This window comes from Engraulis encrasicolus, chromosome 22, assembly GCF_034702125.1.
Source record: "Engraulis encrasicolus isolate BLACKSEA-1 chromosome 22, IST_EnEncr_1.0, whole genome shotgun sequence".
In the NCBI taxonomy this organism is placed as follows: domain Eukaryota; kingdom Metazoa; phylum Chordata; class Actinopteri; order Clupeiformes; family Engraulidae; genus Engraulis; species Engraulis encrasicolus.
In genome coordinates this window covers 45,308,037-45,334,557 of record NC_085878.1, presented here as the reverse complement: position 1 = coordinate 45,334,557, position 26,521 = coordinate 45,308,037, and the positions used below count along the sequence as shown (strand labels likewise).

At 41.7% G+C, this 26,521-nt stretch overlaps 2 protein-coding genes across 2 annotated transcripts; both read left to right on the top strand.

The window, feature by feature from the left end:
• The first annotated feature begins 228 nt into the window (after positions 1–228).
• On the top strand, positions 229–10,531 carry LOC134438432 (alcohol dehydrogenase class-3-like). Its single transcript, XM_063188006.1, has 9 exons — positions 229–346; positions 5,192–5,293; positions 5,711–5,852; positions 6,512–6,599; positions 6,820–7,039; positions 7,298–7,558; positions 8,557–8,692; positions 10,072–10,210; positions 10,354–10,531. Exons 1-9 carry the CDS (start codon positions 329–331, stop codon positions 10,376–10,378), a joined length of 1,131 nt encoding a protein of 376 aa, XP_063044076.1. The 5' UTR covers positions 229–328; the 3' UTR covers positions 10,379–10,531.
• A 295-nt stretch (positions 10,532–10,826) lies between these two features.
• eif4ea (eukaryotic translation initiation factor 4ea) lies at positions 10,827–20,824 on the top strand. The gene is made up of 7 exons (XM_063188003.1): positions 10,827–10,944; positions 12,621–12,724; positions 12,996–13,091; positions 13,535–13,598; positions 16,495–16,608; positions 17,693–17,832; positions 19,248–20,824. Exons 1-7 carry the CDS (start codon positions 10,927–10,929, stop codon positions 19,360–19,362), a joined length of 651 nt encoding a protein of 216 aa, XP_063044073.1. The 5' UTR covers positions 10,827–10,926; the 3' UTR covers positions 19,363–20,824.
• The last annotated feature ends 5,697 nt before the right edge of the window (positions 20,825–26,521 follow it).

Here is a 26,521-nt window from a genome sequence, read left to right as displayed (position 1 = left end):
ATGGTGGTTGATGGACATGTCAGAAACCAATAGAAGTGATGATGAGTATTACTTCTATTGGTTGCCGTTTTCTTCTGACTACGCCCTCTACACTGGACCAAAATATTTCGTTTTTTTTCCAAACACTCTATTTTAATTGGTGCTATGGCGTCATGAGGGGTTTTTCAGATGATATGGTAAAACATGTTCCAGAAAAACATCTCCTACCCCACCTTTAACCAGAAGTGTAGTTGGTGAACTTGAGAGGTTGTTCCGCAATATTCACATGGTGTAGCTGGACTGTGTGTAACATCGACGCTGCTTTTTGTCCACTCTAAAGAAGAAAACTATGGCAACGGCAGGGAAGGTAATGGGCATTTTGTTCTCAGATTTACTTGCCACGAGTATGTTTACGGTCATCATTGGGACTGCTGTTTGATGCACTAAAAAGCACAGTTAACGTGTGTCGCAAACCTGCCTCTGAAATCTCTGATTTCCCCGGTTAGGTTGTGGGCTTGTCTGAGAACTTGTTTCCTCCAAAATTTCAGAAAATCTGAATAATTTAATGAATGAATGCTGTCAAATGACAATCTGGATAAAAGCATATCGATATGAATAATTATGAGAGCAACGTTTGCGATTAGCATTGAGGCTCGCTCTTTCGGTGGTTAGTTCTACCTCAAAGTCAAACTTTGAATTACGGCTTAAAGGTCAAGACAAAGTTCAAGCTCGAGCTGCACAAAACACAGTTTAGAATTCCAGTGTAGCCGCGTGCGAGTTTGCGAAACATAGGACGATATTGCGTCCGCCCGCGTTTCTCGTCTCCAATTGGCCACAGCGGCTCCCTTGTGCCTCCCCTCTGATGGCTTTCATTTGACAGCAAGAATGTCACTCGCGCTCAAGGCAGGCTTGCAGAACACTTATGTACAAATAATTTGGCCCATCTCTTGAAACAGATAGCCTATAGTCTTAAGGCAAAAGAAAACCCTAAGTGTTAAAGGTAGCCTATAGGCTATGACACTAAAAGTAGGCTAACAAACAAAAAAGTATAGGCTACCCAAACAATTTACGATGCAGTAGGCTAGGCCTACGCTTATACAAATAAACGTATAGCCTACAATTTCATTTTATTTCATTACCTGGTTTGGCATAGCTTATCTCTTGAAACAGATATATTAAGTAGCCTAGACCTAACAAACAAAAGTAGGCTTGGCATAACCAACGATGCAATGAGCTCCAGTATTTAAGGTATAGCGCCTACAAATGACGTTACAATTTAATTTTACATTAGGCTATACTAACTGCAGGAAACTCCCGTGTGTAGGCCTATAGGCCTACTACAAATGCCATTTTCATCATGTCATTTTATTATAATTTGGCTCATTTCTTGAAACAGATGACACTTTAAGTCTCTTTTCCATTGGGTTCCGCGTTCCGGTGCGGGCTTTATAAATATTCATGAAACTTGACGGGGGGGTCGATGGTGCTGTCTCGCACGCATTTCCATACAACGGGGACTAGAACTGGGCCGGTATGATCAGCTGCTGCAACTAGCCGCGACAACACCGTGTTTTCACGCCATTGTGAATCTAAGCCCTAATCTAAACAATAGGACCTATATAGGACTAAATATAACCAGCGATCTCCTTCTCTTAGACCCATAGACATGTGTTTGGGCTTGTTCGAAAGCTGCGAATCTTAGCTTTTCACAGGTTTTTACGAAACGTTTTTTTGTTCTTTCAATCCAAAGTTATATAACTTTAAGCGGCCGCTGTTTCAAGTGAAAAAATAGCTTTTTCCAACCATTTTTTTTTACCTCGTCATTTTGTTTTCGAACAGACAGCGATCTCCTTAACCTAGACCTACAGACATGTGTTAGGGCTTGTTCGAAAGCTGAGATTCTTAGCTTTTTACAGGTTTTCACGGAACGTTTGTATGTTCTTTCAATCCAAAGTTACATAACTTTAAGCGGCCGCTGTTTCAAGTGAAAAAATAGCGCTTTCCAACCATTTTTTTTTTTACCTCGTCATTTTGTTTTCGAACAGACAGCGATCTCCTTAACCTAGACCTACATACATGTGTTAGGGCTTGTTAGAAGGCTGAGATTCTTAGCTTTTTACAGGTTTTTACGGCAGTGTTATGTTCTTTAAATCCAAAGTTATTTAACTTTAAGCGGTCGCCACTTCAAGTAAACAATGGCGTTGTTCTCCAGCCGGATAGAGAGGAAATCTTTGTTCCCTCGAATAAACCAGTTGTCTTTTTCATTCGAAATTTTCATTTTTACATTTAATTTGATAACAGCAAATTCGCCATCCCTCTGCAGGTTCGTAGGCTATATGAAGATATGTGCAATGAAAAGGGCTACTTTAGTGTGCCCTATTTTGCATGGTGGTAAAAAAACGACTTCTCACAAGGAGGAGGCATGGAGCTTTGGAAATAGCGTGATTTTAAAATAATAGCCTAATAAGCTAATAATATAACTCCTTGGCCAAGGACTGGACTTAGGCTACTTTAAAGAACATGATAATTGCTTGAGCAAATTTTCTCTGTCTACTGTAAAAACTGCCGACAGAAAAGTTGATTTTTAAAGTGCGTGGGTCCTAACACAGGCAACATTTAGCCTAGTGGAACTCAGCTCCGCACGCCTCGAACCACGTCTTTCGCGATTCTATAATCGCCCCTGTTTGAGCTGATGATGGGTGGAGTAAATGCAAAAAGAAAACGAAACCACGCCCCAGCAGCGCGCAGCCCCGTTCTAACAGGGCTAGTCGAAAAGGGAAAAGCATAAACAAAAGCAGGCCTACCCAACGATGCAATGCAAATGTTACGTACCATTTCATTTTATTCACATTATCCAAACCTCAAGGTGAGGTAAGTTGTCCACCGAGTCCATGGCACAAATGTGGCACCGCCAGTTATATTTCACGACGTCGGTGGCAAGCTACATAGGCCTACAGACGCGCGCACACGGAATAAATTGAATCGCTAGTCCATTGATTGAGCCTCCATGTCGTGATTTTTTTTAATGCATTGTCGTTGGAGCTGATGGCTACTGATGTGGGGAAAACGTGTCAGACGCGATTTCCGAGAGTGCAACACAAGAAAATGCCATGGTGAAGTGTCCATCTGCCTATTTAATAAAAGCCAACTCCTTTCGAGAAAAAAAAAACCATCCAGATCCCATTACTAAGTAATATCTCCACATAAGTTTCATAAGACAGCCTCGCTATGATAACAACAGTGTTCGCTGGCTGTTGTTTATTACAAAACTCTAACTGCGCCTAAGCGTTTACCTCATTGAGAGCCTATACATGCATGCCTCTATTATCTCAGCGAGCGCGAGGACAGGATTTAGTGACCGAGTGAAGGGTTTGCAAATAGTCTAACTTTGCAAATAACGCTGCTATTTACAATGTGTCATTCTCACTGCACTAAGTTGCAAAACGTGACAAAAAAAACATCTTCGGGTAGCCTACGGCATTTAAACATCTGTAAGTCGTGCGCGCTGTTAAATGAAAGCCAATCAGAATGAGACATAGGGGAGCCGCTGTGGCCAATTGGAGACGAGAAACGCGAGCGGACGCAATATCGTCCTATGTTTCGCAAACTCGCTAGCCGCTTCGTTGTTATCTTGTAACATAGTTGTAAGGCGCATACTGCAACCCCCAGCCACACCCACTTCACGTGTTTGGGGAAAACAGTTTATAATTGGGTGTGGAGAGTTTTAGAACGAATGGAGATGCGGGGGAGGAATTCTAATTAATAACCCGGGCAATTTTACAGTGGAGTTCTTGTCCAGCTGCCAGGAGTTGAATGCCAGGAAAAGTTATAAGGGAAAAAGTAGGCTACTACTGTTAACTTATCTCATATGGAATATAGGGTCATGTAATTGGCAATTTAAATAAAAGTAGTACAGAAACCGTACTCATGGAGAATGTTGCATACTGTAACATAATCTGTATACAGTAGAAATGCATTACAGTGAGGCTAACCATAGCCAATAGAGTCGTAGGCCTATTACATAACTACTGTACTGTAAATGCAGTACATAAGTTAGAGGAATGCCTAAGGACCCCTTAAGAGTGCACCATTCATAAACACAGAGATGATTCAGTTGTGCCTTCTACAATGTGTTCAAATACATCAGTGGTGAAAGGGGTTTTAAACACCTACCTCTTTACCACCATCTATCTTATTGTAGCCATGACTATAATAATACAATGTCAACATTGTAAAAAAAATTTTTTCCTTTCTCCAACCCTGCCAGAGCAGAGAAATGGCCATACAATTCTTAACTGTCGTAGCTATAATTTCATGGCATATAGAAAATGGGAACTGTGTTATGTCCCTAAATAGTGGTCCCCTAACTGGGGGGTTGATTCACTTCAGTGGGTACTAAATCTATTTACCTTTCCTTGGATTTTCATTGAAGTTTATCAAAAACATAGCATTTGGAAAATATTCTTAGGTCCATAAGGGGGTCCCATCAGAACAAGTTTGGGAACCACAGCGCTAAAGTAAGTCAGGATTGTGGGTGGAGATAGAGGATGGATCCCCTTTCATGCACTTAAATGTAACATTGAAAGCAAATAAGAACACTTCAAATTGACAATGGTGATGATAATTCATGGGGAAGGACAGGTTTATGAACAAGCAAAAGAAATTGGATGATGAGCAAAAAGATTTTGCACAACGAACCTAATCCAACACCGCTGTAATTTAATGTACTCTGCAGTCTAATTATTGTACAGTAAGTTGCATTGTGTTTTTGCATATTTGGAGTTGTTGATATTGTAGACAGCTGATTTCATGACGCTCAATGCTGCCACAGTCTTTCTTTAATAATTGCACGTACATGGAGGTATAATTTATGCACCTTATCAACACAAATGTTGACATGTCATCCATATCAGCAAGTCAAAAGTCCACCCACCCAGTAGGGTGCAGTAACTCTAATATCGCCCATAAGATAAAGTATCAATTGGTCATGGCAAGTAAATCAGGAATATCTCAATTTCTCTCTCGCTCCTTTTGGTCATGAGTAAGATGTAACTTTATTGCTTCAAGATGATTGGAGTAGCTGGGGAGCATTGGAGTATTGAGGTGGGATGGGGGGGACTCCGCGATGATCTTGCCCCAGGCCCCAGACCCCTCATAATCCATCCATGCTGGGGAGGCTTGTAGTGTAAATGCATCTGTGCTTCCCCGGCAGGTGATCAAATGCAAGGCAGCGGTGGCCTGGGAGGCAGGAAAACCCCTGTCCATAGAAGAGGTGGAGGTGGCTCCACCCAAGGCCCACGAAGTCCGCATCAAGGTAACAGAGCTAACTATAGTAGACTTTGACCGGCTGTAATAATGACAGAGTCACTAATCACTAAGGGTCTATTTGTAGGGTAAACAGCAGTAAAATGTGGGTGCATTATCATCAAAGGTATTATACATAGCACATGTAGAGTGTATGGGTGCAGCCCATCCCAGCAGCCACTATGGTTGATAAGAACAGTACACATAGAGTACATATCAATGTGATGTTGACATGTTGTTTTACCCCTCTACCAATCTGGTAAGATTGCATTAAAATAATACTGCCAGTATCTAACAATATGGTAGACCCATTATTTATATTTAGAAGTACTTCCCAAGCCTACCATAATACAAGTAATGTGCTAAAATGCAAACTATGAACAGGCCTTCACCAGCTCAACAAACACCTTATGCATTGTTAATCCAGATCCACTTCACTGCGGTGTGCCACACGGATGCGTACACTCTGAGTGGGGCCGATCCTGAGGGCCTATTCCCCGTCGTCCTGGGCCACGAGGGGGCCGGCACCGTGGAGAGTGTGGGGGAGGGCGTCACCAACTTCAAACCAGGTCCAACATAACTACTTCAAATATGTGTTACATGTATGCTTGTAGAGAACAAATGTAATGTTGTAGGGCCATTTGCCTCTCCTCTATGAAAGAAAGTATTTTGCGCAAAGCACTGACATAATGTTTGACATACATATAGTTAAATGTATTAGTGGATTGAATAATGAGAATTTCAATAGCTCATGTTCTACAAATGCCAGTCCATAAGTTTGTTTTAGGGGTGAGGTGGCTCTCTGTGTTGTTGGTTTGCAGCTCTGTAACAGACCACAGGACAAATGGGAAAAGAACAGGCACATACTGTTCAGTACTCAATAGACACATTATAAATTAAGCACAGCCTAGAGCAGTGTTTCTGAACTGGTGGGTCGGGACCCAAAATGGGTCGCAGAGGGCTACTGGGTGGGTCGCAGAGCTGTCCTGTTAAAATAGTATGAAAGGCATGGTTATATTTTGATAGTTATTTAGAGAATCCGATGGCTCGACTAAAAATTGGTTCACATAATAATGATAATAATGAAAATTGTGGGTCCCAGGACTATTCCCGTTAAGAACCACTGGCATAGAGAAGAACAATTGCCATTTTATAAGCAATATGCCAGCATAGCTCATAATATCATAGTACATACTATTTATTAAAGTTGTTTTTACTTTTTCAACAGGTGATGCTGTAATTCCTCTGTACGTACCTCAATGTGGAGAGTGCAAGTTCTGTAGAAACCCAAAGACAAACCTATGCCAGAAAATCAGGTATGCTTTTTGGTAAAATGTAGGCTACTATGCGTAAAGTCAGTCCATACACGAATGCTGTTTTAAAAGAATCTTAAATAACAAAAAGAACTACATCATTCTGGTAGTGTCAATATTGTCACTGTTATGTGATGTTAACTTTTCAAATGATTCTATAAAGCCTTACTAACAAGTGTTGTAAAGTTATTCTAATAATAAGAACCAATTGCATTCTCCACAGAATCACCCAGGGTAGGGGCGTGATGCCTGACAACACCCCCCGCTTCACCTGCAAGGGCAAGCAGTTGTATCATTTCATGGGGACCAGCACTTTCTCCGAATACACCGTGGTGGCTGACATCTCCCTGGCCAAAGTGGAAGAGAAGGCCCCCTTGGATAAAGTCTGCCTGCTGGGCTGTGGCATCTCCACCGGCTACGGAGCAGCAATCAACACAGCTGGGGTCAGGAACAAGTTGCTTTATTATAATATGCTTGTTTATTCTTCATATTGTTTTGTAGATATTGTAGCAAGTGTGCGCAATTTCTCAAGATGTTGGTGTTTGTTATGCTCTGTAAAATAGCTCAGTAATCTGTGAAGAAACTAAGATATGTCGGTAGAAGAAAACTGTTAGTAGAAGCATAATTTAAGTCTGTCTGTCAAGCTTATGTTGTAGTATTTCTCAATTCCCTTATGTGTTTTTTTTATGTTTTTGGTAAAGGTTGAGCCTGGAACCACATGTGCAGTGTTTGGTCTGGGTGCTGTTGGCCTGGCTGTCATTATGGGCTGCAAAGTAGCAGGTGCAACAAGGATCATCGGCGTCGACCTTAACCCCTCAAAATTCGAAAGCGCCAAAAGCTTTGGAGCCACCGAGTGTGTGAACCCCAAAGACCACAGCAAGCCCATCCAGGAGGTGCTGGTGGAGATGACTGACGGGGGGTTGGACTACACCTTTGAGTGCATCGGCAACGTTGGAGTGATGGTTAGTTGTCTTCTTTCACAAGCACCGCCTGGTGACTTGATATTATAACATTGGCTTGTATTCACAGGCTTTGTGAGCCAGGTCATCGTACCAGGTTTTTCCAGTGAGTTTCTGCCCAGTAGGACAGACAGTAGGAACAGTGGACAGGTAGTCCTCATTCTCCTAGTAATGAGTTATTTAAGCATCAGTTGGCTTGTTGAGGGGCTTACTTAGGTTAAAAACATTACACTGTGTGATTTCAAACATTTTCACAGTTTCACCAGTTTCAATTACGGTTTGAATTTGATAATGCACTTGAGAAGATGAAATGGTCTTTTCTCACAATTAAGTTACATGTTGCAGGTCATTCGCCAACCCCAATAACATGCTGTGAGTATTTGCACACGCAAAAATGTGGAAATGTCAATAATGCAATAATGGCTTCTCACTACATGATCGGGTAGTTCTCTCCACACTCCTGAAATGACCATAACAATACATTATTCATCTGAATGAATAATGGGTCTGTGGTTTTGTGTGAAAAATGGCAACCAAAAGCAAAGTAATATGTTTACTATTGATAACAATTCACGATGTGTTGTGTTGTCATTGGAAAGCAAAGTAACATTTATAACCTGTATCTTGCCTTTTAACACTTCATATGTCTTTCATGTGTGGGAATTTTTTGTATGCGATTTGCCTCCTGGCAGTCTTTGACTTTGTCTATTGAAATCTTTGTTTAGTATTCCAAGCATACTTTCAGCCAAGCTTACTTTCTGCTGTTTGATCAATATGTGATGCTTCTATCTTTTATTGCTTATTTTAGTAGTCTCTTAACTTGACTCTGTACAGTCATTTGGGCAGGTGTTGCCTAGTGTTTTTAAATGTGCTTTATAACCTACTTACTTGCTATAAAATATTAATAGCAACAACACTGTGTATGTGTTGAGTTGCCATATGAAAGTAAAGGGAAAATTATAATATTGATAGCAACACTGTGTATGTGCTTGTGCTTTCAGAGGGCTGCCCTGGAGGCCTGTCATAAGGGCTGGGGCACCAGTGTCATCCTGGGAGTTGCAGGGGCCGGACAGGAGATCGCCACCAGGCCATTCCAGCTGGTCACCGGGCGCACATGGAAAGGGTCCGCATTTGGAGGTCAGTGACAATGTTTGATCTTGAAGGAGGGCATGGGTTTCAGATCTAGGCAGGATGGAGACATGCCCCCCTCCTAAACAAATACCCTAAGGTATGAATTTGAACAAATGTAATTTTAGACTTTAGATTCACAACTTACGACTTTTTTCCCACCTCAGTTGGTAGGTGCGTTGGAGATGACAGACATGTAGGTCGCGAATCAGAAAAAAATATAAAACACTGACCATTTCGCTTTTGCTGTATTCACGTCCCCCCCCCCGCAGTTTTTTTTTTGTCTCTGATGCATTTGAAAACTATATTTTGCATGAAAACGACATAGTATAATAGCAGCATTTTCAATGTATTTCTCAAAATTGCCCATGAATTTTCTTTGCTGCAAAATGAACACCTGTGGAATATACTATTTAGCACCAACAAAAAGAAAGGAAAAGAAATGAAAAACAATTTGTAATAGGCTCTAATCATACTACGTACCTTGTCATTGCCTTGGAACCATGCACTGTGTGATTTCTTTTGCATATGCTTGGATGAAAAGCAAGTAGATGTTTTCCAATCCATACTTTCAGAAATGATTGAATTCTTGCAAACATTTCCATTATAATGATGTTTGTTAGGGTTCAGGTTTTCATGTTCTTTAAGGTAATGCTGCTCAACCTGTCTGTGCAAATGCTTCAATCAAAACTACTGTCATTCTGTTCAGAACAATATATCAGTTAATCATTTGAATGTTTTGTTTCAGTTGATGTTACATAAATTATGCTGCTGTCACTTTCGCCTTGTTCAATAAAGCATCGGATTATTAAGCCATACGGTATATGTTAATCTAGACAGCCATCCCAGAAACCAGAACAAGCAGACAACAAAATATTTTTCAAACATAACAGCCATTACTTCACTAAATGCTGCTACAGAAAACACACACACACACACACACACACACACACACACACACACACACACACACACACACGAATGTGGAATCGTATGGCTGTGATATGTTTGGGAGGGTGTGTGAGAATTTGTATGTGCTTGAATGTCAGTCATGGGCATGTCATGGCTAAGCGGTTAAGGTGTCGGACTTGTAGCCTAAAGGTTGCACGTTCAACTCCTGCCAGGTTGTTGCGGGGATTAATTAACCGGATTAATTAACCCCATCCTCCTCCATGACTGAGGTGCCCTGAGCAAGGTACTGCCCCACCGCACTGCTCCCCTGGAGCACTGTTTGGGGCTGTCCCCTTGCACGGGTATGACATTTCTCTGTGCTGTAGAGTGCAGTGTCGCAATGACAATGGGAGGCCTTTTACAAATACAATGACTAATGAAGCTACACTATTCTATTCTCTATTCTATTCTATTCTATTTTGTTTTGTTTGTCCCAGGCTGGAAGAGTGTGGACAGTGTCCCGAGGCTTGTGAATGACTACATGACCAAGAAACTGAAAGTTGACGAGTTTATCACACACACACTGCCCTTCGACCAGATTAATGAGGCCTTTGATCTCATGCACCGTGGAGAGAGGTAATGCTTTAACAGAATGCCGTTCTCTCTTTGAGATAAGCTACACAATGAAAACTGACAGCATTTCATATCCTTATGTAATGTTCCTTGTGTTACACGGCTTTGTTATTAAGAAAACACAATTGTCTTCTGTTCTTCCCCAGTCTGCGTGCTGTGCTGAATTTCTGAAGAATGCAACAGTGACACTGCCTGCCATCAACCTCACAATTCTTTGGCCAGTATCTAGTAGGCTATCTTGACAGTTAAAATGTTATTATAGCCTTGCTGATTGTATCATGTCTGCTGGTTTTTCAATAACTATTAAACAACAGTGCATTTTGATTGCATCTTGTGTTTATTTATATTTCATGTAGGCATTCTCACCTTTCAAACTAACAGTGAGCTGTGAATCAGAAATCCCTACTGCTAGGCCAAAAAAAAACCTTTAAAAAATAAAAATACTTTTATTTATCAGTTAAGTTTATCAGTTAGTTTATCAGTTTAGTTTATCAGTTTATTTTGTTAAGTTAATTTTTAATGTTATCACTGCAAGTTAAGAAGAACGACTTTAGCCTTGCATGGGCGGCCTCCTTGAGTCCTTGGGAAAAAAAAAAGAGTCGACTTGACTGCCAAAGTTGGGCTTGTCACGCTGAAAGGCGCAGTACAAATCCTGAACCCCTGTCATCCAATCAGCGTTTATTTTCTGGCCACAGAGGCTAGTAGGAGATATTTGGAAGATGGCGACTGCGGAACCGGTGAGTAAAGTCTTACCAATAGGGATTTTCTAAATCATTCGGAAATGTTGTGTGGGTTTACAGCTACAACATGTCGAAGAAACGCTGCAGCCATTGAAGTACTCCAGTTAGACATCAGAGTCAATCAGCTATAACTTGAAAGAAAATACTTTCTGAAGACGCGTAATCCAGTTCTGCGTTGGTTTGGTCTGTGGACAGTCATCCGCCGTGGTGTGGAGACCTGACAGGATTCCCAGATTCACGCTCCCATCTCATTACACTCCCATTTCATCTCGCTCCCACTAGCCAGACTAACGGTACCACCGCCATATTACGGAGCCAGTTATCTTGTTGATGTTAGTTTTTTGTTTCTAACCCTAACCTTAACCCTAACCCTAAACCTAACCCTAACCTTAACCCTAACCCTAAACCTAACCCTAAACCTAAACCTAACCCTAAATTGCTTGTATGTGGCAGTATATGATAATACGTGAAATATAATCGGGTGGGGACCGCAAGTCCGGGAGTGATAGAAACACCGGGGACCGCACGTCCGGGAGCGAACTCCGTTGGGAGTCTCAGTCTGTATGCCTCTGACAGTTAGCTAGTGTAGACCAGTGGTACTTTTTGATCGACAAACCCTATTCATAGCACGCGAACAGTTGATTTGGCATTACTTAGTAATGTTGGTTAGCAGCTAGAACAGGTTTAATTCATTCTCCGAGTTCAGAACATAGTGAAGTATTGCCTACTAGCGTGCTAGCGCGTGCTAACCTGTTCCTTATGTTGTGTCAACAGATGTGTCATTGATCAGTCTAACTCAAAGTATAACTAGTTAGGCCTATTCCAGATAGAATTCTTGTTTGATTACACTTTTGCATAGTGTGAAAGATAAGTATACCCGCTGTTGTGAAGGCTCTAAGTTTGATACAAATTGAACAACCCAGTTGTTTACCATGTTAGTAAGTTAGTTGTCATCACATGTGTGGCTTGTCCTTCATAAACCAGTTTAAAGAACATAAAATTAACTGATATTATTGCCTTTCTTGACATATGTTGCTATTGCATGCATTAAAAGTAAATGACCGGTTCTGCAGTTTTGAGCAGCACTACGATAAGTTTGGTACACTAACCTTATCTTAGCGGTTTAATAATTATTAACCATGACACACATTGCCCAATGTCGTAGGGCCTCGCAACGCAAGCTTGCTCATCACGATTGGAATATAACCACTGCACACTGCACAGCCGCTTTAGAATATAACCAATCAATTATGCGGTTTTCGATAGGAACGTAGTCCCTGAACTAAAGTAGCTAAATGCACCGTATATGCAACCTCTTTTTTAAATCAACAATTATTATTTGTACTGCTAGTATTTTGGTGGTTTCACAAGATTGAATCTGATTATGGCTATGACTTGTGGTCAGGACAGAAGTTCACTCTGTCAAAGCCTCTGAGTGAAAATAAGTGGTAATGACACCGGCGTCCCCGCCCCCTCCTCTCAGTAAATCTGCCAGTACCATTATGTGATATGGTTGTGAGAAGAACCTGTGAAGGAACAATATTGCCCATGAGTCATTTTTACACACAATTATCAAACAAACTCATTTTTACAAACATTATCATCAGCTTATTATGTTGCAGCAGTTATTGGAAGACATTTTCAAAAAATGATCTCGTTCTTTGCCCTCACAGGAAACCATTTCAGATCCTTCAAAGTCTGAGGAAGACAAGACTGAAGTTACTGGTCAAGAAGTTGTAAATCCTGAAGATTACATCAAGCATCCTCTGCAGAACAGGTTATCCTTTCTTCTACCAATATACCAGTCCACCAACACAGCCAAATTTGAACCAAAGGGTTCTTCTGATGATCTTGTTCATTTTCCCCCCCACTGCACTCAAAGGAAAAGCTTTGCCTTGTCCATTTGCGAAATTGCTTTCATTGTGTGTTGGCTTGCAAAACAGCTTTTCTCATAACGAATACTCCAACTCTCCTTGCTTTCTAAACCATGATGATGTAAAGTTTATTTTCCGCTGACAAGTTTGTCTGGCTCTGTTTGTTTTTGACAGATGGTCCCTGTGGTTCTTCAAAAATGACAAGAGCAAAACATGGCAAGCCAACCTGCGTCTCATCTCAAAGTTTGACACAGTGGAAGATTTCTGGGCGTAAGTGTCATCAGAACTTTGGCTTCACAGCTGCTCCCAAATAAGAATGTGACATGGTAGACAGATTTAACCTCTCTGAGCAGATGTACGCTTGCTTATAGTTCTGTTTCTGTACATGGCCTAGCATGCCACGTCAGATTGTAGAAAACAGTTTACTGTACAGCGCTGCTATACTCTTACTCTTTCCTTCCACCCTATTTGTATTTGAAACTTGCTGTAGTGTGCTGTTTAGGGGGGTTCTCTATTAGAAATTTCCCCCCATTAATGCAATGTGATAAAAATAAATAACAGCGCAAGTCTGTTAAGAATTTGCTTAGCCTTTTGGAAGAGCAAAATTGTCTTTATAGTTAATGAGGCAATTGCATGTCCAACCTGTAGGGGGTGAAGACAAAAACTACTTGTTGTGACTTAAACATGCTGCCTTGCTGCATCTTTTTCACCAGGCTTTATAATCACATTCAGCTGTCAAGTAACCTGATGTCTGGCTGTGACTACTCCCTCTTCAAGGTAAGCATCTTTACTCTTCATGTCAGAACCAGAACAGGCCCCATGGTACTGAGCACTGTTGTGTCTAACAATGCTGTAGCCCATATCAAATCCCATTGCAGGAAATGCCTTTTGTCCTTCGCAGTCTCACTGAGGCATGCCTGCCCAAATGAACTGCCCCATAACTAAGATGTGTTGGCACACAGACAACAGCATTGAGTGCAAGCACACACGTACCAGATTTCACATAATGGTGTCAAGCTGGACATCGGGCATATGTGTCACACATACTAATATGCCTGTAGCTAGCTTCCTATTTCTGCTGCTGGCACCCAGCCACCCAAACACTTCAGTGGCGAGGGAGCCCTCACTTTGCCTCCCTTCTGCAATTGAACACCATATGCGTTTATGATGCCAACACCTCTTTCTAACAGTGAGTATGCATGTTGTGTTTATGCATAAGTGTTAATGTGTGTGGTGTTCTGTGCTGCGTGTAGCTGAAGTTTGGTAGTTGTTGTGTAGTTGGTGGGTGCTGCCTTTCAGAACTCCTTTTAATTTAAGCTGGGTTGAAGGTCACCAGTTTTAGGTTTCTGACCCCTAGTGCAAGGTCAACGCGCAGCCCCTGCCAAGGCTGTCAGGCAAAGATGATGTGAGCATGGCTTGATGAGATGAACTGTTTTTGCTCACTGGCCACTGTGGCTAGAGGCTTTCGTTAGTCATTAGCCATTCAACCTTTCTTATCTGCCACAATCTTGTTGTCAGTATTTTTGTCCTTACCATGATGTCTAAGCTCCGAAGATTGAGCGCTGAAGCAATTTCTATATAAGTATAATGTATGATAGTATAATTACTATAACATAAGTCGTATATAAACCAAGCTTGCGTTATCTTGAATTTTCAATTCAAATAACCGATGTACGAGAGGCAAACTGAATATAGACCACTGCGGTATGTCATTCCTGAGAGTAAGTTATCTGCCAAAGTGTCCAGTCAGCGAGACTGACATAATTAGTAGCAAATAGTCACAGCCAAGTGTTTGGGTAGTGGGCGCGTGCCTATGTGTGTCACTGTCTTTTGTTGGGTTTTGCCCACGGTCAAGCAGCTTATTGGGACATTTTTTTTAATATCGTAATGTACAAGACACCTTTTTATGATAATGAATAAAGACCTATCATATAATTTTGTAATGTTAAGCCCTGGTTTATGAATGAGTCTCTCGGAGTATCTCGGTCTACTTGTAAACCATTCTCCAACTAATCCAATGTGTTAGTCCGAATTGATCTTATTTTTTTTTTAATGATAAATAAATGACCAACTTATACATCATTCGCACGCAGTACGCTCACCCGTCAGTGCCGCTGTTGCTGTAGTAACCGTTCATAAGGTGACGCTTGCTTTTTTGTGTGACAAAGGTTCCTAAGCAACTGCATGGTTACAGTGCAAACCAGCTCGTGAGGTGGCAGCACCCTCCATCATAATTGACACTCGCTGCTCGCATGAGAAAGCAACAAGAAAAAGGGAACATTTCTCATCACAGCATGCCATCGTCTCAATGGAAGAAAAAAAGGTTGATTAAAACGCGGAACATGCCCACCGGGAAAATGTTTCTATGTAACAGAGTTCGGGTCTCACAGCTTTTTGTTCCTCTAAAATCTGTTGAAATGTGCTGATTTTTTTTGTTTATGTCTATGTAGTGCATCAGGGGATCTGGGCTATTTTTGTGACTTTGCAGAATGTGAACATGTTAGTATCTTAAAACTAGTTGGTTTTATTTGTTCTGTGATTAAAAGAATGGAACAAAGTACATGCTTTTGAAGATGTAAACATAGCAACATTGAATCAGCAGATTAATAAGGAGAGACATTGAGAGAGACTTCAAAGAAACAAAATTGTTGACGCAGTCTGCCAAAGAGGAGTGAGACGCCATCCTCCTTCACTCAGTGTAATTGTAGCCCTTCAGATGGGGTCTTAAAAGGAGTTGTGGCAGTTGTGTAGCTCAGACCCTAAAGACAAGCTTGTCCCTCTGGTATGAGTGTCTGGGCCAGCAGGCTTATTTCTATGACCCTGTCTCATTTCTACCAGTCACTTTTGCCCTTAGCCATAGATTTGAACACTAGTTGCCATGTTCAGCCTTTTGGCGTTTCCCAAGACCAGGACCCCATTTCTCGAAAGCATCCTTGCTAACCAGTTTATAGCAACTTTCTAGGTTTCCAATGGGAAATAATGGGAACAGATGTTGTTGAGAAACACACCCTTGTTTGGGACAAGAGCTGTTTGTGTTGTTGTCTGAATGACATGTTTTTTAATCCGTAGAAGTAGCATTGTCTGCCTTAAGTGGTTCAAGTGACTTAACAGTCTTAGAGGCAGGACCCCCTCACCTTTCACTGGAGGCTATATTAACATATAAGACATACACCAGACAAACATAAATTAGGTCATTATGCCTCTGCCAAGCCGACCAAACATTGTCTTCCTGTTTGTCGTTTTTCGACTGATAACTTTTGAAGATTTTGACGTAGTGGGGTACAAGATACTGTACATTATTGCTGAGGGTTCAGAAGAAACACTGCACACTACTGTTCTTTTTTAAATTTATTTTTATTTCTTGGAACGAACAAGGTGCTTCACCCAGTGCGTCTTCAGTGGTTCCTGAACTTTCAGCATGGATCAAGTTTTCCTGCCTCACACCTGCACCTGTATTACTTAAGGCTTGTGCACAATGACTTTCACACTTTGTACCGAAATGGCTCCTAAGGCATCAGAATCAACGCTTCGGCATTGAGTTCTACCATTTTGTATGTGTGTGTGTGTGTGTGTGTGTGTGTGTGTGTGTGTGTGTGTGTGTGTGTGTGTGTGTGTGTGTGTGTGTGTGTGTGTGTGTGTGTGTGTGTGTGTGTGTGTGTGTGTGTGTGTGTAGGACGGGATTGAGCCCATGTGGGAGGACGAGAGGAACAAGCGTGGCGGCCGCTGGCTCATCACCCTCTCCAAGCAGCAGCGACGCCAAGACCTGGACCGCTTCTGGCTTGAGACGGTGAGCACACACACGCGCACATCAGTGCACACAAAGGGATATGCACGTGCATACATAACATACATACAAATGTGCACAAACAGACCTGCGCGCGCGCACACACACACACACACACACACACACACACACACACACACACACACACACGCAGGAATGGGCACAGGAATGGACACAAAGAGAGATGCATATGAACATTAAGTGTATGCACAATTGGATAATCTTCAAGGGCACACATAATAAACATAGTATGAGTACACAAGGCATAGAATGGGTACACACACACACACACACACACACAGATGCATTCAGACAATTGAATCAGATGCACAAACAAGTGGAAGCATATGTGAATACTTCCATATGCAAACTCATCTTCCCACACACACAATCCATGTTGGTTTAACCTACATACTACACTCAGCGCATGTTTAATGTAATGCGGTCCGGCTTCACACACACACTCTCCTTTCACATCCATGTGACTGTTGGGAGGCCTGAATAGAACCCTTTATGAGCTCACCATACCTTTTGGGCCTTCTTTCCACTCCATAACTTTTCTATGCATCACACACACACACACACACACACACACACACACACACACACACACACACACACACACAGCACACAGCACACAGCACACAAGTGTGTGTGCCTCTCTGTGTGTGCATCCCCACCCCTAAAGTTCACACAACCAAGCACCCATACATGCACACACACTCTGTGTGATTTTATGGGCAGTAACAAACTCCTTGGCTGATAAAGTACCAAGCATCGGTACACTGTTATCAACACGTACCATGATTATATTCTTCATCTCAAGAAACTCATTAAATTTGTGCTTGGTCCCTCATCATCATCATCCAAAGTTTCACTGATGATTAATGAATGGGATCAGCGGGTGTCACAGGTCCTAAGGGGCCATGTCAAATCTGCAACCATTGCATTCTCCTTCCCCTAAAGTACTAGTTAGCATATCAAGTACCCACAAAATGGAGTCCAGACCCTTTTTTTGGCCCAGGGTGGCTTCATTCCTTAATATGTCCCTGGTCTCACGATGTCTGCTCTCCGTGTCCCTCCTCAGCTTCTGTGCCTGGTGGGCGAGGCCTTTGATGACCACAGCGATGAGGTGTGTGGAGCCGTGGTCAACATCAGGACAAAAGGCGACAAGATCGCTATCTGGACATCGGACTACGAGAACAAGGACGCGATCACACACATAGGGTGAGCTGAAGATGGAGAGTGCAATATCCAGTGTTCCCACTGGTCATGGAAATCCGGGAATATCATGGAAACTCAATAGAGTTTTTTCCAGTCATGGAATAGGCCATTTTGTCTGTACAGGGAATATCATGTAAATTTGTATATTTGTATACATTTTGTATATAGTGGAAATGGCACATCTGGGATTGTATGCCTGTTTTACTTGTTGCTCTAAAATGCAACATTCTAGAATGCAAATTATCCAAGGGAGTAGCAATTATTTTGACAATCTGATTGCTATGTTGTGCATTTTGTTTTACGTCGTGGATTTAGAGTAGAAACTCTGAATATGGTCTTGGGTATTTGATGCATTCGTGTCATCAGAAAATGACCCCATGACACTACTACTGTTTTCAGGCCAATCAGAACGGTGCTGATGTTTGTTCCCACACCGGTTACGTTCTTAACTTAAGTGCTTACCTGCGAACCACCTGCATACATGCGGGGCCCTGAACTTTTCGGTATGTGACCATTTGTTAGATGGGTGAACCTGCTGATGTCCACGTTGTCGTCACTGTTCACATAGAGAAAGTATACAGTGATTAGCTGCTACAGTATATTGTAGTTCCCCTCTTGTAATCTATAAACATAAGTCATTGGTGAGTCATTTTTACCTCCGCCAAGGAAGTTGTGTTTTCGATCGTGATGGTTTGTCTGTCTGTATGTCTGTTTGTCTGTCTGTCTGTCTATCTGTTTGTCAGCAGGATAACTCATGAACGGATTTGGATGAAAGTTTGTGGAGTTTGAAATGACCAAAGGAACAAGTGATTACATTTTGGTGGTGCTCCGTAACCAGGATTCAAAAAAAGATTCTTCACCATTGCTATCGTAGAAATCTAGATGCCCCCAGAGCGCACAAGTTGAATTGCGGGACAGGGCGTGACTTCACAAAAAAGAAGGCTGAAAGACTTCAGATAAAAATAGGGTGTAACATAGTCAAATGTTCTATCAAACAGCTTCCTTGGCGGAGGTCTGCACTCTCTGAGTGCATTTCTAGTTCTCATATAGAATTCTTTGTTCTTCTCTTGCCACCTTTACCAAACTTTACCATTGTCCAAAATCTCTCAAAGTTCGGAAAGTGTAATGTAAATAAACTACAAAAAAATAAATAAATAAATAATATCTCTATATATATATATATATACACACACACACACACACACACACAACTCCACAATTCGTTATTTTTGTGTTATTTTTTGTCAGCATGTACGTAAGTACTAGTGAGTAACAATACAATTACACTCTCTCTTCCCTCTTCTCTATATGCCCTTCAGACCTGGGTATACAGTACATTGTATAGCAATGCATTTTTGATTGGTTGGGTTGGTCAGTTTGTAAGTACTAGTATGTGACCATGTCTCTTCTCCCCACAGGAGGGTATATAAGGAGCGTCTGGGGGTGCCTCCCAAGGTCATCATTGGCTACCAGTCCCACGCAGACACGGCCACTAAGAGCGGCTCCACCACCAAGAACAAGTTTGTGGTCTGATGTCTGATGGTGAGGTGGCTAAAGCTGCCGTGTCTTTGGGGCTTTTGGATCTTTTTTCACCTTCAGTCAAATGGAGTGGATATAGTGCCTGAGAAAGTATGCGTGTGTATGTGTGGCTGAATATGGGTCCGCATTAGTGTGACTGTGTGTTTGGATGAGTGTGTACACACAGGTGCAGTGTCTGTGTGTCACAGTTACATTGCCATAGTGTTCAAACACAAACTGAAATGTTGATTATTTTTTTACACAGCCCAGAAGTTTAAACCAAAGGCAAACAATGGCAAAAACTGGTAAAAAAATAAATAATCATAAAGATAATGTTAATAAATAAGAAATAATAATAGTAATGTTGAGTCCCACAAACCAGCATTTCACTTGAAGTGGATTAATAGAGTAATTGAAGAGACAAATTAGTTGTGTGTCAGTAAGGAAAGGAGGAAAAGTGTTACATCAGCATTAGTCTCCGTATGAATCGCTTTATAAAGAGTCTTAAAAACATGGATAAAAGTCCTTAATGCTCAGTAAAGGATCATTTACATCTGTTTTTATTTTTTAAGGTTCTCTTTTTTTTTCTTAAGAAAATAATGTGTGCATATGATGTAAACTGTGTAGGCTATCTTTACACTTCCCTAACATCAGCATTGCTCAGCATTGATGAGTTACCTGGATTCATCAGTTACAAATAACAATCCAATGCCACATCTTCCAAATGACCTGGGTTTTTTTTTCTTCAATTTAACCAGGTGATTGCCTTGTTTAATGTTCACCTGGTTGAATTGGAACGATCAAAATCAATCATTTGGTTGCCCATTAACATTGCTCTATTTGTTTGGGAGACTGAAGTGTGTTTCTGCTGACTCAACGTCAGTATCATCATGCTTCAGTATTGACTTTAGCTGGGAGGATTCACTATCTGAGCGCCATCTTTATTTCAATGCCTTTTTATTTGGAATCCTGATCTTTTTGATCGCAACTCCTTGTTTTCTTTTTATTTAGCTGGTCAGCCTATGACTGGCTTTCCCCTTGGTTTTACTTTTTTTAGGGAAGATATCTTTCCTTCCCAACTCTCTTAAGTTTTAAGACTTTTCTTTGTCTGCAGTAGCACAGTAACACACTATCAGCATTTCATGTCTGGATGGTCTTTTTGGCTGCCTTAAACCTGTATATTTTATATAATTGTGTGTGTATATATATTTTTTTCTTTTTGATGCATTTGTTGGGTTTAGTTTAGTGTTTACATTCCCAGCTAAAGATGCTGAGTTATGTTACAGCATTGTGTGTGTATGTGTGTACGTGTGTGTACATATGTACGTGCGCGTGAGGCCGTGCGTGCGTGTGTTCGTGTGAGTGTTTGGAGAAACCTATTGAGTTGGGCATGGAAATGTTCTGATAAAACACTCCTTTGCCCAGCTCCTGCTGACATGTACAGAACAGTGAATGTAAATAAACCTGTACAGAGCTAGCTACCTGTGCATTGATGTCTGTTTTTGAAACCGTCTTCTGGCCGGGGTGTTCTCACAGCTTCACCACTCTTCAGAGTTCAGACGCATGATAAATAAGTAATATGGGAAGGAGTTACAGGGGACAAACCTGAACACTAGAGGGAGACCTTGTGGCCAAAAAACAAACACCAATATTTTATAGACGAGGGGTTGGCAAAAGGTTACAAAGCAGGTGAAATGAAGAACTTTATTTTGAAAGATTGCCAACCTGTGTAAAGCCGGATCACACCGCACTCTCGATTAAAAGGTGCCAAACATAAACAAAAACTGTGTAAAAATGAAAGAAAAATGTCTGCACACTTAAATCCCCTTTGTGTTCTTTTTAATAGGCCGCTGGTTTTATTACAATTTCAGTGTCTTTAGCAAGCTCCTGAATGGCATTTCGTTCTTCTCGGTCCAGATTTTGCTGATATGAGTAAGGTGCATTCTGAAAACTTCCAAGAATCTCCTGTTCAACAACCCTACAGAATGTATCAATTGAGGGGTGGTTTACATGGGGTACAAAGGTACTTTTAGGTTTAAACTTAGGTTTGTTCACACTTTGCTCTACATTTCCAGTCCCAAACATATATCTCAATTTTATTCTCCTGAAGAAGTGAAACATATCAGTCTTGATTTCAAAAGAGTTTGTATGGCTGGTGGGAACAAAGCTCAAGCCCTTACTCAGGGCTGACAGATGTTGTGGGGTAAGTACCTTATCAGACAGGTTCACAACTGGGCTCTGGCCTGTTGGCGTGTCATTGTCCCCACTTGTCCCATTGCTCCTCTGTTTCTTCCGTCCCCTCCTCGTCCTCTTTGGCTTCCTCGACCTCTTCTGTTTCCTCGTGGGCCCTTTGCCTGGTTCCTTTGGTCGTTTTTTGGAGGCTGACGTGTTTGGGAGTGATGGGTACTGCGGTAGGAATCAGAGTCGCTGGGGAAATCACTGTCAGAAGTGAAGTCATTCTGTTGTGCGTGAAATCTTTGTGGTGGGGTCCGTTGCCTCTCCTCGCCATTCCATTGCCTCTTCTCGCCTATCATCCATTTGTAGATCTTTCCAGTTTGGTAATCGTTGGCATCTCTCTTGTATTTCTCCAATTTGTAGGTAATCAGATCATCTTCAAATTCTTGCAGTGTCTGCTTGATTGAATCACAGATGTGGGCATGATTGTCACCCAACTTCATAAACAACTCCTGTTTCTCTATGTCTTTTTCAATGTCCTCCTTTTGTTTTGTGACCTCTTGAATAACTAAAAGCATTAAGTCCATGGAGCACTTATTAAGTATCTCACACCATTTCTGATTGAATTCTTCGTTATTTTTGCCTATCGTTGGACGTTTTTGGATACATAGGCCTTTTGGAATGCGTTTGTTCCTCCAGTATTCACTTAATGTGCTTCCATGAAGTCTTTTGCGAATTGCTTTCTTCTTTAAATGAATCAAATCCATTTTCATTTCTTCTGCTGAGAGAGAGTTGGTCCCTGTAAAGCTGATAGCTGGCAACAGGATCTTCTCCGCATCTGCCTCTGAGAAGGCAAAGGTCTCAGCTCCAGTAGAGGTCAGTTCATTAATCTCTTGGAAAGAGGACATGCTGGTGAACTTCAAAGGACTCGGGTGCCGGTGTATAAAGAGGTAATCTGTGTATAGCCGGATCACACCGCACTCTCGATTAAAAGGTGCCAAACATAAACAAAAACTGTGTAAAAATGAAAGAAAAATGTCTGCACACTTAAATCCCCTTTGTGTTATTTTTAATATGCCGCTGGTTTTATTACAATTTCAGTGTCTTTAGCAAGCTCCTGAATGGCATTTCGTTCTTCTCGGTCCAGATTTTGCTGATATGAGTAAGGTGCATTCTGAAAACTTCCAAGAATCTCCTGTTCAACAACCCTACAGAATGTATCAATTGAGGGGTGGTTTACATGGGGTACAAAGGTACTTTTAGGTTTAAACTTAGGTTTGTTCACACTTTGCTCTACATTTCCAGTCCCAAACATATATCTCAATTTTATTCTCCTGAAGAAGTGAAACATATCAGTCTTGATTTCAAAAGAGTTTGTATGGCTGGTGGGAACAAAGCTCAAGCCCTTACTCAGGGCTGACAGATGTTGTGGGGTAAGTACCTTATCAGACAGGTTCACAACTGGGCTCTGGCCTGTTGGCGTGTCATTGTCCCCACTTGTCCCATTGCTCCTCTGTTTCTTCCGTCCCCTCCTCGTCCTCTTTGGCTTCCTCGACCTCTTCTGTTTCCTCGTGGGCCCTTTGCCTGGTTCCTTTGGTCGTTTTTTGGAGGCTGACGTGTTTGGGAGTGATGGGTACTGCGGTAGGAATCAGAGTCGCTGGGGAAATCACTGTCAGAAGTGAAGTCATTCTGTTGTGCGTGAAATCTTTGTGGTGGGGTCCGTTGCCTCTCCTCGCCATTCCATTGCCTCTTCTCGCCTATCATCCATTTGTAGATCTTTCCAGTTTGGTAATCGTTGGCATCTCTCTTGTATTTCTCCAATTTGTAGGTAATCAGATCATCTTCAAATTCTTGCAGTGTCTGCTTGATTGAATCACAGATGTGGGCATGATTGTCACCCAACTTCTCCTTCATAAACAACTCCTGTTTCTCTATGTCTTTTTCAATGAAAGATTGCCAACCTACAACTCTTGTCAAACCTCCCTTGGGTACAGCCTAACCTCAGCCTACTGTAGCCTACTGACGGCCATTATTTACTGTGCTTATTTTCAGCGGTGTCAAACTCTGTTCAGTTCAGGGGCCACATGCCGTACAGCCCATTTGATCTAAAATGTGCCAGACCAGGCCAGTAACATAATTGCAAATAAAAATCTTCATATTGGAATCCCATTGCTAGTGAATCATCTCAAGGTGGATAGCAGCAGGTATATCTGGAGCATTGACTAATACTTGAGAACAAATGTCTTCCTTGGTCTCCATTCACAAAAACCTGAAATCCCAACTGTAGCAAAGGTTGTAATGGGCACGGCAGGGGTGTCAAACTCAAATGGACAGAATCTGGAATGAAGTTGTGGGCCGAACTTAATATTTATTTTAAAAAGTTGACTGAGTAGTGAGTGTGCATGCACGCAAAATTGTAAAGTTTCCCATCTTATATGGTAGTTCAAATGTGCCTGAACATATTGTGTTGCATATGTAGGCGTGTGAGGTCTTTCATTGGCCTGGTCCCACTCATATTCCTGTGACGCACCAAATTTTATATTCACGTCTTGTTACTCTATATACGTATGTGGGCCAACTGTAGTACACATTTGAAATGATCTCGCGGACCGAATAAAGTCAAGTCAAGTCAAGTTTATTGTCAATTTCTTTACATGCACTGGTCATACAAAGAATTTGAAATTGCGTTTCTTGCTCTCCCATGCAGACATAGACTAATCTAGGTAAGGACATAGACAGTATAGACATAGACAGTACTCATACATGGACATAGACAGTATGGACGTAGACATTGCTCATACAGACATTTAAAGTGCAAGACTGGACAACAGAAGACTTGTAGAGAACATACATTCAGGGTGGGTTGCACCAACGTGGTTTAAATTTTAATCTACATTTAATCTAAGTTTAAGTTTTAGTTGTGTTGCACCAAAGTTAAACCCAGTTTAAATTTAGCTTCCAGTAATCTCTGGTTAAATCTAATCCATGGCTAAACTCAGATTTAATACCCCACTTAAACTGAGATTAATTTTGAGTCTGTTGCACCAGTGATTTTAACCCAAGGATAAACCTGCATTGCCTGATTAATTTAAGCCACCCCTGGAGGAGGTTTAAATGCGTTATTCGGACAACATGGCTGCTGTTATTCGTCTGCTTGAGTTACAAGATAGAGTTCCACGCATAAATATTCAAGATAGGCTAAACCCTGTTGAATTCTACAGCAATAGTGAGTTTCAGGGTGGGTTGCACCAACATAGCTTAACTTAAACCTAGTTTAGGCCTAAGCTGAGTTTAGTAAATCCATGCTTAAACAGGGTTTAAATTAATCCGAGATGTGTTGCACATCTTAAATTTAAACCTGGATTACCTAAACTGGTTTAATCAAGGATTAAAGTAAGTTTAAATATGTTCATCAATCCACCATTGACGTATGGTGAAATGAATGCCCAAATAGACAAATCATAGGCTAAAACTATTGTTGTCTACAAAATAAAATAAAAACCGATGAAGTACATGCCTAACAACAGTCGTTCAGTGCTCTGCAATGGCTTGTTTGATATATTTGTAAACACTGCACGCGTACCGGCCGTTACATTGTATCAACTGGCACTGACAGAAAGAGCGAAACCAACATGGCACGTCAGCGGGCATCAAACTTTTCATCATTTGAGAAAAACTTATTACTAGTATTAATGGAAGAATTTGGAAAAATTATAGAGGACAAAAAAACAGACAGTGTGACTTCTGAGAAAAAGGAACAGGCGTGGGCAGCATTGGCCGAGAAGTTTAATGGGGCAACTGGGATAAAGGAGGCCAGGGACAAGGGTCAGCTGAAAGGCTGCTGGAAAAACCTTAAGGCGAAAGCTAAAACCGATAAGGCAGAAGAGAGGAGGCAAATGTTCATGACTGGCGGGGGGGAATACAGAGATAATATTGACCCGCTGATGGAAAAAGTGTCATCATTAATCCCGCAGCAGATCTCCCCCCTCTCCAATATGACGATGACGGAGCTCTGGATAGGAAAGACCTCGGTAAATATTGTTAACTGTGCTGCTTTGCTAACGTCAACACTCCACCAATATCATGTATGTGTCCATTAATGACGTTTTTCAGTACCATACGTCAGGTGCTAGCACCACAGCTAATGCCCAAAAAATGAAAAACTAATTGATCATTTATGCTTCGTAGTAGACGATAGTCCAGTCAACTCACAGCATATCCATGGGCATTTCCAGCATTTTGTGGGCCTGCTGGTAGGTCATCCTCATCTTCATCTTCATCCTCAATAAGGTCGTCGTTCCCTGGTAGCTCGTCCCCTATTCTTTTGCCCAAGTTGTACAAAACAGCCACAGCAACTATGATTGTCAGGGTTGTGTCAAGTTTGGTGCGGAGTCCCAGTTTTAAACAGGGAAATCTCCGCTTCCATACTCCAAACAGTCTCTCAACAACGACTCTTGTTCTTATATGAGCTCTGTTGTAGTTCCTTTCAGCCTGTGTTTGGGGATTCAAAACTGGTATCATCAGGTAGGGGCGACAGGCATAGCCACTGTCACCCACTAGATAGCCACCTATATCCCCCCCTTCCAGCACTGCACAGATATGGCTGTTGTCGAAAATCCGACTGTCGTGTGTGGATCCAGGCCATCTAGCTACAATGTTCGTGATCTGGGCCTGGTCATCACACACGACTTGGACATTGATGGTAAATCTGCCCTTCCGGTTCCGAAAAAGTTCCCCAGTTTCTCCTCCAGGGTTGGATATCACAATGTGTGTACAGTCAATAGCCCCAATCACTCCAGGAAATCCTGCTTTTCGGTAAAATCCAGCTGTTGCCTGTCTATTTAGTCCAAAACCAATAAATTGACCTCTCAGATTTGCAATGGCCTTTGACACCCTGCTCACAATTCTGCAGACTGTTGACTTGTGGACACCAAATAGATCCCCGTCCACCATCTGGAAACAGCCTGTGGCATAAAAGCGTAAAGCCACAAGGATCTGC

Coding starts and splice junctions, on each gene's coding strand:
- LOC134438432 (XM_063188006.1), top strand. Junction 5,294..5,710: donor CCCACGAAGTCCGCATCAAG/GTAACAGAGCTA, acceptor TTGTTAATCCAG/ATCCACTTCACTGCGGTGTG. Junction 6,600..6,819: donor AACCTATGCCAGAAAATCAG/GTATGCTTTTTG, acceptor CATTCTCCACAG/AATCACCCAGGGTAGGGGCG.
- eif4ea (XM_063188003.1), top strand. Junction 12,725..12,995: donor AAGCATCCTCTGCAGAACAG/GTTATCCTTTCT, acceptor TGTTTTTGACAG/ATGGTCCCTGTGGTTCTTCA. Junction 13,599..16,494: donor GTGACTACTCCCTCTTCAAG/GTAAGCATCTTT, acceptor GTGTGTGTGTAG/GACGGGATTGAGCCCATGTG.